The sequence below is a fragment of the Epinephelus lanceolatus genome, chromosome 19 (genome assembly GCF_041903045.1).
Source record: "Epinephelus lanceolatus isolate andai-2023 chromosome 19, ASM4190304v1, whole genome shotgun sequence".
NCBI classification, from domain to species: Eukaryota; Metazoa; Chordata; class Actinopteri; order Perciformes; family Serranidae; genus Epinephelus; species Epinephelus lanceolatus.
In genome coordinates, this window is record NC_135752.1 from 39,169,175 (window position 1) to 39,181,865 (window position 12,691).

The 12,691-nt window shown below is 41.1% G+C and overlaps 1 protein-coding gene across 1 annotated transcript in view; it reads left to right on the top strand.

Moving 5' to 3' along the window:
• Window positions 1-12,494, top strand: part of marveld2a (MARVEL domain containing 2a) — a 36,906-nt gene extending 24,412 nt beyond the window's left edge. Inside the window, exons 12-18 of the mRNA XM_033646055.2 lie at window positions 1,430-2,090; window positions 2,172-2,339; window positions 5,708-5,838; window positions 8,629-8,814; window positions 9,243-9,414; window positions 11,379-11,420; window positions 11,769-12,494. Coding sequence (XP_033501946.2) covers window positions 1,430-2,090; window positions 2,172-2,339; window positions 5,708-5,838; window positions 8,629-8,814; window positions 9,243-9,414; window positions 11,379-11,420; window positions 11,769-11,867 — 1,459 coding nt within the window. The 3' untranslated portion in view covers window positions 11,868-12,494. The remainder of the gene's footprint in view (window positions 1-1,429; window positions 2,091-2,171; window positions 2,340-5,707; window positions 5,839-8,628; window positions 8,815-9,242; window positions 9,415-11,378; window positions 11,421-11,768) is intronic.
• The last annotated feature ends 197 nt before the right edge of the window (window positions 12,495-12,691 follow it).

The following is a 12,691-nucleotide window of genomic DNA, read 5'->3' on the forward strand; positions in this document are numbered from 1 at the left end:
GTGTGTAAATAACTCAAACCTTTATACATTCAGACAAATGGTTTTCAAAATAAAATATTTCAGGGGTGATGTAATGCCACAGTTATTCAGGTCTTCTATTGTTTACAAGATTGTTCATTTCCATGCTGCACTCCTGCTGATTTAAAGGCAAATTTAAATCAAAGACAGTACATGTTTTACACTTCTCTAAGCTCTCAATGGTCCCAGGGAAAGTTTTCTATTGAATGGTCTTTAGGAGAGCGCCTGAACGAAAGACGGCAAAAAAGGTTTATATAATGTATAAATTCCTTCAAGGGAAATGCTTTGTTTGTTTGTTTGTTTATTTGTTTGTTTGGACATCCATGAGCCAAGAATGGACATGAGACACTTGGATAATGCTGCACAGGAGTTTTCAGAAAGTCAGAATTTTTCTAACCTTTTTTAGCACTGATGTGCTTTCTGTAGCCCCGTCTCCACCAAACCCTTTCAGTCCAGTCCCTCTGGAACCAGCAGTAAGCCTTCAGACATGGTACCTAGACCCTCGGTGTGTTCAGACAGTCCTCTTAAATGTGGGCGGGGTTGTTGTCACTCACTGCTCCGTCCAGCACTCGCTGTATTTCCTCATCAGCGGTGACACAGATGGAAGTCTGCACCTGGTTTATCGTCCACAGAACGAGGCTGCACGCCCACATTTTCACAACAAAATAGAACAGGCTGCAGTGAGAGTCTCTCTCCATGGGATATTTAAAAATAGCAGCTTTGTGCATTTAGTCCTTCTCAGGCAAGCTCAGGGGTTTAGTGTTGCTGTAGCCCACAGGAAGTGAGGATTAGAATATATGACCTTCACATAATCCGCTCCAAATTCATCTATATTTTTAAAGTCATTACTAAAAGTGTGTGTCATATAAAAACTAAAGTGATGCTCAAAGTTGTCACAGTGAAATTTAAGGTGTGCTGATGGATTCACGTCATCAACTCATGCATTGAGTAACATTACAAGTTAACGTTCCACCTTAAAAGTTGCCGGCAGTCGGCCCAGTGAATGAAGTTATTTTTTTCTCTTTCATTTTATAGTTGTAGTTTACTGATGTATGAACAGAGGTTACATAAAACCAGAGTGACCGTCCTCTACTGACCAATCAGACTGCAGGGTTTCTAGCTCCACCTTTTAGTACCAGATCTGTGTGCTAGGTACCCCAACAGAGGGGGGACCAAACATGGGGACGCTAAGGAACGCTTCTGTTGGGACCATCCACAACTTTTCACTGTGGGAACCGGAAAAAACTTTGAACTGAACTGCTCGATGGAAACAGGCGTGTTTTCATGAGCTCATCTCTCTTAAACACCATTAAATAGAAAACTTCTTCTGGTTCCAAAGGGAGGTGAGGACTATGTCTTTGGTGCTTTTATGATATTTACACAGGTATGTTTTCTGTTCCTCTCTTCACAGTAACGTTCCTCCCCAGCCGGCCTATTCCTACTACCCAGATGATGAGTTCCAGCATTTCTACCGCTGGACGTCTCCGCCAGGCATCCTCAAAATCATGGCCATCATCGTCATCGTGATGTGCGTGGCCATATTTGCTTGTGTTGCCTCCACACTGGCTTGGGACAGTCAGGGCGCCCTTGGTGGCTTCGGGGGCATCGGGGGAGGTTATGGCGGTGGTTACGCTGGCTCATATGGCGGCGGCTATGGTGGTCAGTACGGCAGCTTTGGCGGCGGTGCATATGGACCTGGAAACGGCTACGGCTACGGTGGAATCGGAGGGAACTACAATGACCCCCGATCGGGCAAAGGGTTTATGATTGCTATGGCAGCCATCACCTTCATTGTCTGCTTGGTCATCTTCATCATCATCGTGTCTCATCAGAGCCTGTCGGAGAGCAGGAGGTTCTACCTGGCAGTGATAATCATCTGCGCCATCCTCGCGCTGCTAATGCTGATAGCCGCCATAGTGTACTTGATGGCAGTGAACCCCATGGCTCAGTCGGCCGGGTCGGCGTACAGCAGTCAGATCGCAGGTCTGTGCGCTCAGTTCCAACAACCACAGCCTTCAGGAGTGTTCGTCAATCAGTACCTTTACCACTACTGTGTCGTGGAGCCTCAAGAGGTGAATACACATTTTCACTTCCTCATGTTGGTATCTGTTCTGGAGGATTTGTTATAACTTGTTATAACTGTCTCCTCTCAGGCCATCGCGGTGGTGTTCGGCTTCCTGGTCGCCGCCGCTCTCATCATCATGCTCGTCTTTGCTCTGAAGACGCGCCAGAAAATTGGACACTTCGGGAAGAGCAACATCCTGTGGAAGAGGGTGAAGCTTGTCGAGGATGTGCAGCCACCTCAAGATGTAGAGGCGTGGGTGAGTAAATTATTCAGCCTGACTTGAGCTGAAACAAGAAGTCGTTTAATGGACGAGTCGAGCGACAGAAAAATAACCTGCAACTATTGTAATAACCATTTTAGCCATATTTAAAGCAAACATCGTAAAACATGATGAACATTTCTCTGGTTCCAGATACTGAAATGTGAGGATTTGCTGTTTTTATGCCTCCACGCTCGTGACAGTCGTGGTCAGAGGCATTATGTGTTTATGTGTGAGGCAATTTCTTCAAATTTGGCACAAACGTCCACTTTGAGTCAAGGATAAACTGAGAAGATTTTTGGAGTCAATGGTCAATGTCACTGTGACCTTGTCGGTTTCATTCTCATGAATGCAATATCGCAAGAAAACCTTGAGGCAGTTTCTTCAAATTTGGCACAAATGTCAACTCGGACTATAGAATGAACTGATTAGATTTTAGTGGTCAAAGGTCAGTGTGACCTCATAGATCATGTTTTTGGCTGATCATGTTAATAATGCACGGTGCAAAGAGACACATTTATTTTCTGGGTGTTGTCTTACTTTGACCAGTCGACCAGCGCCCTGACTTCCATCTTGTCGGTCTTCTGGTTTCCCTTTTTGAATGACGAATACAGACGAGCACCGTCTGCTGCTGTGGAGAGTTATTCCTTTCACAAAGGCGCAGAATGGACGTGCTAGCTGGCCGCTGGTTGTGGTGTTTGCGTTGTGTTCATGTGCAACTTTTTGGCCGAGACACAAGCGATGTAAGGCGACGCAACAGTTGGCCTTCTTCGCCGCTAGTTCTTTGAGGTCACCTTGGTGTGTGGGACATTATAACGTCATATTTTCACTATTTTCTGGAATTTTATTGACAAATTGTTTCAAATGAATAATCAGCATATAATCAAGAGTCACAGCCCTAAATGGTTAATCAGTAATAAAAATAGTTGCTAGTTAATTGATTCACCCATTGATAAACCGACTAATCCTTTAGGGTGTAAAGTGATTCTGGAGGTTGAAGGGAAACATGAGGTCACAGCTGATGTTTCAGATCTTCAGGTTTCAGGTGAAGTGTCTCTGATGAAGCAGCAGTTAAATGTGCACCAGCAGAAGTGGAACAACCAGTTTGGTGGCAGTCACCTGTTTATCAGCGGGGGAGGGGAAGTGTGGAGCACTTGGTTTCAAGGTGTGGCGTGCACACAGATGACAGTTTCAATCTTACAGTGATATGCTGAACTCGGACGCTCCACTGTAAAACACTCAGTATTTACATTTCACCGTGAATCATCTGTGAAGCTATTTTCAGTTGAGCTCAACATCTCGACATGCTGTAGTGTAGCGATGAGTAGGTGATTCACTTTGTTAGTAATAGTTTGGAAGTCATCATGACATTTCAGTGCAGCAGAGTTCACTGCAGAGCGACGAGGAGGAAGAACAGGTCGGACTGGTGCTCCACAGCCCACCAGTTAGCAGACACACAACACCAGTAACATAATACTGGGAAGCAGAGGCATTTATTTGACTGTAGCTTGTGGGAACGCGTCTGCAAAGTGCTGAGGCAGTGAGACTGTAGCGACCTGCAGCACATACATGTTGTTTTGGAGGTGCAGGAGGGTGTAGCTCTCACTGTGTCCCGTACATTCAGAGAACAAGTCCATGCAGGCGTCTCATACCAGAGCTGGTGCAGATCCAAAGTGTTAGTTGGAGACGCCGCCTGTCAGATATTCGTGGGTTTGTTTGGGTGCAGCTTTGTCTTGTTTAAAGAAATCATACATTTCAGCTTTGCAAATAACAATTATTTTTATTCATGATTTACTGTTTCAGCTGTTAAATGTCAGAAAATAGTGAAACACGCCTTTTATAAGTTCCCATGGATGAAGAAAAAGGAATCCCTCCACGCTGTCCTGTTACTTGCAGTAAACTTTATGAGATGAACAACTTTTCAGTCGTGAGTGTTCAACCTGATGAAGGTTTGACGTTTATTGCAGGAAACAGGACAGAGTGCAGGAGTTCCCTTTTCTTCATCTATGGACAGTTTTCTCCTGCACCGAGTTTTTAAAGTTGTGCATGAGCCTCAGCGTTCTGGAAACTGATTCCCAAAGATATTCAGTTTATTATAATGTCTGACAAAGAAAAGCATCAAATCCTCACACTTCAGTCGCTGCATTTTATTGATCTAAAGAGTATTTGATCATGAAAATAGTCGCACAGACGCTCTCGCAGAGGGAACAGAGTCCTCACTGCAGTCTGGGATGGGGGTGGGGTTGATAAGGGGAGAGGGTGATTATGGGTTAGAGCACTGGTTCCCAGCCTGGGGGCTCTGACCCCCACTATGTGTAGCCAGAGCTTTACAGGGAGGTCGTGAAGCCATCTTGATTTTAAGGCGTGTAAGAAAACTTGAAGCACTTCGTTCATTTCTGTGAAAAAAACTAAATTAAATTGTTATTTTTAAATTTTAGATTATTATTCAGACTTGACACCTGAACATGAGCCACACTGACGTCAATAACAGCTTAATTATAACATGATCCATGATGATGAAGATACAGAAAAATAGAAGTGCATGGCAAACATTATTGTCAATATTTTTGAGACCCTCAAAATTGCAGAAATTGCTCATTGGTTATTAAGATGAGCTAAGCTCCTCCGAATTAGTATCATTTAAAATATTATTATATTATATATATTATTATAATATAATGTTAGTAACACCATATTTTCTTATCTAATCTTGTTTCACATAAAAAAAAAACATCTGAAATTATTATTATGTATATTTTATGTATAACAATGATTGTTTTCCATTATTTATTCATTGCCTTTTTTTGTTATTTATTTATTTATGTATTATTTTATTAAAATTTTGTTTAAAAAAAAAGTTTGTTTATATATAACAGAAGCATGGCAATACCATATTTTCTTATTTTGAAAATAGCAACAAAAAACCAACAACTTCTGAACGATTATTATTTATATTATCATTATGTTTAATTTTTTGTTATAGAAATTATTGTTTTTCTTATTTATGTATGATTTTTTTATTTTATTTTATTTATTTATTTATTTATTTATTTATTATTTATTAAGTCCTTGCATCTTTTTACATTATGTTTGTTTTTGTGGAAAAGAAACATTCAATATAATTTTCTTTTTATCTTTGAAAATTATGTTTCATAACAAAAAATACTTCTAATAACACATATTTATTTTTTAAAATTTTTATGATTAGAAAAAAAAAATTGTTTTCTCCAATTTATTATTTGTTATTTATTTGCAGTATGTTCTCTCTGTGTCTTCTGACATGTTGTATATGAGAAAGAAGCATGGCAGTCCAGTGTTCCCATTTGTATTTTGCTAATATTTGGGGGTTTTTTTCTGTCCCACAGGTGAACAACGTGTCGGCCACCCCTGAACCGCTGCCGGTGTCGGACTACCCCGAGAAGCTGAGAGGCTCCAGGAGTCACCTGGACGAAGAAAGCACCAACTATGACAAACCTCCCTACGACTACTCCCCACAGTCAGTACACACTGTCGTCAACAACTACTGTCACATTTGTGTGTGTGTTGTGTGTAGTGTACCCCGGTGCCCTGCAGATGGCAGCACAGAGAGAGACACACTCTGTGTCCTTATTCAACACCACACACACAGGTTTTTAGCCTTTATTTGACAGTAGAGAGAGACAAACACACACAGCTGTGATCAAACTGGAGACGTGGTTACATAGAAAGTGTCTCACCACACAGACGCAGCATGTTTACTCTCGCTGCAGACTTTAAACATCACTGAATATCCACAATTCTGAGTGTGCTGATGATGGGAACTGTCCCTGAGTGCAACACAGAAAATTACATTTTCATATTTGCATGAACCTTTAATTTCTGCTTGTATAATCTGAAATAACTGATGTTTTTTGGCCACATGTTTTCCAGCAGAAACAAGTAGTGAGCAAACTTTAGACATGTTTCCCTCAATGTTTTTTAATGTGCATTTGAAGTATAGCGGTCGGAAAGCTGTATAGAAACGGCAGCATTTGTTAAAACTACCTCAACTGCACCATAAAGTTTTTACACTTTAAAGTTGCTGAAAGAGTCCTGGGCTGCGTTGAGACCTGACAAAACACGGCTCGTCCCGATCCGATCTCAGAGTTTGGCAGCACTGAGCTATAGAGCCAGATCTGACCCTTTGTTTGATGTCAGCTGTCACAAAGGTGTTTTTACTCGTGAAGCTTTTCTGCACAACAACTCAGAGGCCAGCGGCTCTGCTTCTGTCCTCCACTGCGCACCCCACCTGCAGCGAAACACCACACGCCATAAACAACAGCAAAACACAGTATGAGACAGTTCATTTAAGTCAGTGGTTCCCAACTGGTGGGTCACGGTCCTTGGTCCAGTCTGAATGGACCGCAAGTGACTCACAAACATGTCAAGTTTGTAATTTCTAGCACAGAGCTTTTATTTTGAAGTGCTGCTTCCTGCTGTAGAGCTAGCTCGATAGCAAAACAAACTGGAGGAAACTGTTCATGTGTGGTCCTGCTTTGTAAGATTGGCTTCCTGTGACATCATCCATCCACTGAGTGAGAGCATACGGGTCGGCCAGTCTGGTCCCGTTGGTCACTGTTTACTCACAGTAAAAGGATCTATACTGCTAACTTGTAGCTGTGTTTTATTTGCTTCAAACCAGCTGAAGAAAGCACACCTAACTCTTATTCCTTTTGTGTGCTATTTCAAAAGTTTGCTTAAAAGTTGCTCAACACTTAAATCAAAACACGGCTCCTGACACATCACCTGCGGAGCTGATGTGGTTAACGTGTTAGCAAATAGTTGCATATTCCCACATCATGTAGTTAAAGAACAACATGATGATTCAGCAGGAGTCTTTGTGTTTGTGTCACCTGATGAGTCTCTCTTATAGCTCTGTTTTTGGTCTCCACCACCTCTTGAGAGAAATCTAAATGCTCCACTGTGTTCACCTGCTGCTCTCTAACTGTATCTGTCTGCTGTTTGCTGCTGAGCAGGTAGTGTGCAGTGACTTTTTATAGCTTCCTCTCTGTAAGTGACGCTATGAGAGCGTAGAGCTGAGAGTGATTCTCTGTACGTTCATCACACCTTTTTAACATTTTTATTTGATGCATTTCAATTATAAAAATATAGAGATTTACTTTAAGTCGAATTAGACAAAGCTTTTTCAGATTTAAATCCATTGTTTCACGTCTTGTGTCATTTCCTGTTACCATTACAGAATGTCACCAACTACAAACATGTATTTTGACAGTTCTGCTGTGATGCACATGTTGTGTACACGTAATGTGGCGTGTGGAGTTAAACTGGTTTTCTTCAGATTCAGCTGTCAAAAAAAAGACATGCTGGAACTTGTTCTTATCCAAAAATACTCAGCTTCCCACCAGTCTGCAGTGTTTCTGTCCTCGGCCTCCAAACCTTTAGTGTTGTTTGTGTTAAACCTGAAGAGTTGCTTTCTGTCGTGGCTGTTTGTGCCTCCTCTGGGCTGTCTTAGTCAGTTTTCAAATGTGTGTTTGTAGAAACACACAAAGAGGATTTAACGGCACATTTGTTTCAACAATTTGCCTTATTATTATTTCTAACTTAAGGTTGAAGCTGTGGGAGTGGGCGGCCATTTTATTCACATAGGTGTAGCTGGTGTGTTCGGGGCTTAGATGGTTGTTTTGTTTGTTGTTTGGGCCTTGGTTCACTCTGAGTTACTTTCACTTCACGTTGAACATTTTGAACTGCAGTTCCTGCTGAGAGCCGCCTGGTTTGGGGACCAGGGAGAGAACAGCCTGTCACACTTTGATGTTGCCCTCCTTCTCCCTTAGACAGGGGTGTAACAGTGGACCAGTGTGTGTCGTATCTCTGCCGACTCTCCTCTGTACAGAAAAAAAATATATATATAACAGACACTAGAAGTGTTTCAGCAGAACCTTCTGTGTGTAGATGGTGACAGTAAGGTTCCAGTTTCAGAAAAGAATTTCATGAATCACTTTCTTGCGACACTGAAACTGAGTGAAATAGTTTTGTGTTGAAGTATGGAAAGTATGTGTGAGGGAAACAGGAAGTCATTGTTGGATTTGTTTACTCGTTATAGATGAACTGATGGGTCATAAATCAAGTCATCTTACTTCCTCCAGCGTCACAGCAAAGATACTGAAGGGTTGAAGGATTTTAAATCAGAGACAGACAAACGTACAGCAGTTTAATGGATGAAGGGTCGTCAGCTGTAAAACAGATTACTGTTCCATTGTTCATTTGTTCTGTATAATTAATTACAAACTCTCTGTCCTTTGTCTCACAGTCCTGCAGTGGAAGAGAATCAGCCTCTGCAGAACGGCGCCCCCTACAGCACCAACTCAGACATGCCTAGCTCAGCTGGAAGGCCCAAAAAGAGACGTGCAGGCCGACCGCGCCGTGCCGATGGACAGGACTACGACACCGACTACAACTCCTCAGGAGACGAGCTGGACGACGACGACTTTGACAGGTAGGAAGAAATTAAAGATCACAGAAGTGTTCACATCTTATAGAAGTAAAAGTACTCGCAACACACTCTGAAAATACTCTATTACAAGTAAAAGTCCTGCTTTAAAGGTCCAGTGTGCAGGACTCAGGACTGATATATGTTGGCAGAACTGGAATGTGATATAATCATGATCTTTTCTTTAGTGTATAATCACCTGAAAATATGAATCATTGTGTTTTCGTTGCCTTAGAATGAGACGTTTTTACACTGCAGCCTGTTTTGCTGCAGCGCTCTCGCTCATTACCGGACCAGTTTAAAAACTGTCAGTCAGTTAGACACAAAAACTGAAGCTAACTCTGTTTAACTGAAGCTGTGTTGCTCTAAGATCACTTTGACACGTGTTTTTTCTGTAATTTAAATCTTCTCTTTGCCCTTGTTTTCCACCTCAGAGAGTATCCACCGATAGTGGACGAGACGCAGCGCAACGAGTACAAGCGCGAGTTTGACCGCGACCACCAGGAGTACAAGGACCTGCAGGCGGAGCTGGACGCCCTGAATAAGAACCTGTCAGACGTGGACAGAGAGCTGGACGACCTGCAGGAGGGCAGCCCAGCGTACCTGGTGAGAGCTCTCAGCGACACAGTGTTGTTATTCACTGTTCGATATTATTTTGCTCTCTCGTTTATATTCGTTCATGTGACTAGGACCAATAGTTTGGTTTCATTTGAAGCATTAATCTCTTATTTATTATTTTTTTAAACTTTTGTGATGTGGATTGAGTTGCTTGTACAAAGACTCACCAACTTTACTGTTTTAGCCTCTTTTAACTCCTTGTTTTGATTTTACGGCACACAAATTTATTTTTATGCCTCTGCACCCGCGACATGTTTTCAGGTTGTCCCTCCATCCGTCCCATTCTTGTGAACGTGAAATCTCAAGAACGCCTTAAGGGAATTTAATCAAATGTGGCACAAACGTCCACTTGGACTCAGTGATGAACTGATTAGAGTTCAGTGCTCAGAAGGTCAAGATCAATGTGACCTTGCATCTGTCTAGTTCTTGTGAAACTAATATGTCAAAAACACCTTCGGGGAGAATTTGGCACAAACGTCCACATGGACTCAGTGATGAACCGATGAGATTTTGTTGGACAAAGGTCAAAGTCAGTGTGACCTTGCATCTGTCTAGTGCTTGTGAAAGTAATATTTCAAGAACTGCTTGGGGGGGAATTTGGCACGAATGTTCATTTGGACTCGACGATGAACTGATTAGATTTCAGTGCTCAGAAGGTCAATGTCAGTGTGACCTTGCATTTGTCTAGTTCTTGTGAAAGTGATAGCTCAAGAACACCTTGGGGGGAAATTTGGCACAAACGTCCACTTGGACTCAGTGGTCAACCAATTAGATTTTGTTGGTCAAAGGTCAAAATCAGTGTGACCTTGCATCTGTCTAGTTCTTGTGAAAGTAATATTCAAGAACACCTTGGGGGGGAAATTTGGCACGAATGTTCATTTGGACTCAGTGATGAACTGATTAGATTTCAGTGCTCAGAAGGTCAAGATCAATGTGACCTTGCAGCTGCCTTTTTCTCATTAATGGGATATCTCAAGAATAACTAAAGGGAATTTTGTCAAATTTGACACAAATGTCCAATTGGACTCATGAACTCATTAGAACTTGGTGGTCAAAGGTCAAGGTCAGTGTGAATATGTTTTTGGCCATAACTCAAGAATTCATACACTAATCATGACAAAACTTCACACAAATGTCTAAGAGGATAAAATAATGAATGAAAGAATGAATTTTTCATATGAATCTAGAGTGAAGTAATCTATGAGCTGACGTCGTCATTGGGTGGTGGACGATGTGGTGGACGATGTGATACCTACGAGTAACGCCTGCCAAGCTGCAGCGGCTTTTTAGGTGCCAAGCATAAGTGATTTGTAGCAACCCATTGCTGCTTTTCCAGTGGCTTTTTAGGCATGAAAAGTGGATGTTCTTCACTGAGACATCGCTGCCTTCCTCCCAGGATATTGCCACCTAAAGCAGAGGTTTTTTACCAAACAGTGCTATTTTCCCTGCCGGGGTTTTGCCCCTCTAAACGGATACTTTTAGCAAAAACACGATCTTTTCCTGACCGTTACCAAGTGTTTTTTGCGCCTAACCCTAACCCTAACCACGTTAACTACCAAAATGTAAAGTTTGAAGGTATTAGCTACAGAGTAACGTACGAATATAATGTATCTGTGGTTTGCAGAAACTAGCAATACTAACATTTTTCTGGTGACGGGCTGATGTACAATAACCCACCACTAACATTTCAGTCTTGACAATGAAAACAAAACATACATTTCGTCATAGTTTGTATTATCAAACATCTATTTTAAACTCGTTGACGAACGTTTTTTTTTGTCATAGTTTACATTAACAAAATTAACATTGCTTTACAGCTCGTTCTTCTGCCCCCAAATGGCCAAGATGTTTTACTTTATGACAGAAGAAGTGACATAGGCAAAATAAAACATGTTTTACCGACTGTAATTTCATTTTGAAATGTGATAAATTGTTGATGCGCTCTTTAACAGGATGCTCTGGATGAGTACAACAGGATAAAGAACATTAAACGGGTACGTAGGACTCTCAATGATCTACATCTTCTTGCTACTTTTAAATATTTATAAGCTGTTTATAATGTAACTCATACATGTTATGCCTTATGTTTTGTTCATGAACCTTGATAGACTTATTTAAGACTTGATATTGTACATTTACAGCTGTTTGCTGTTTCTGAGGTCCTATATTTTTGACATTGCTTATATTTTGGATTTGGACCTTACTGTTAGCCGTCATTGTGTACATTTGGTTTTTGCACTTTATTGATAATTTGTTTATTTGCATATTTTATATTCTTTGTGCTGCAACTTTTGCACAATCCCTCAGAATAAGTAAAGTTTTACATTCTCTCGTCTCTGCAGTCTCCAGACTATCAGATGAAGAAGCGCAGGTGCAAATACCTGAAGTCCAAACTGAACCACATCAAGAAGATGGTCAGCGATTTCGACCGCAGGGCCTGAACAACTCCGAGGATGTTACGCCTGTCCATGACGGGACAGAAGGGACTAAATCTGGTTTTGGGGGGGAACGTTTGGAGGCTGTGAGAGGACGAAGCTACGCTGATCCAACCCAGTGGTTTCCACAGTCTATCTGAGCTGGTGAAACACTGCAAAGGTTGTTTTATAATTTAGAGGCAGAGAAAACAAAGATTCTGTCTTGTGTTATGCCGTTGTTTGTTTTATGAGTATCACCTGCCATAGATACTGTTATAGGTATTTATTATGCCTCATTTAATCTGAAACAGTCTCGTAGAGGAGTTTCTAGAGAGTGAACACAAATGAAACATAATCCCCAAATTTGTTTTTAATAGCTCTTGTTTCAATGACTCAACATGAGATGCTCATTTTGTAAGATCTTTTTAATTCTCATTTTTAATCCTTTCAGCATGTAAATATGTGGGCAACACGGATGTTTTTTAAGTTTTTAGCAGTTTATTGAATTAAGTTCGTGTGTGTTGTGGTGTGTTTTTCTTTTATGGATGGTAGAAGTGACAGACACTTTTAAACGCATGTTTGATGCATTGTGTGATGTACTTTTACAATGATTTGTCAGACCTTTTTATTATAATAAAGTCATTTATTGAGCAATTTTCTTGCTGTTCTTACACAGTAAGCATGTGACAAACATATATCTGAGATTTCTTGAACAAATAGTAGGTGTGAAAACAATCAACACTCAGCTCCTCTTGATTCATAGACACTGTGTAGATGTTTTAAGAGTGTATCTCACTTATCAAATCATTCTGATGACATTGTAGAAAATTAAGCGCTGTGTGGATCTTCTT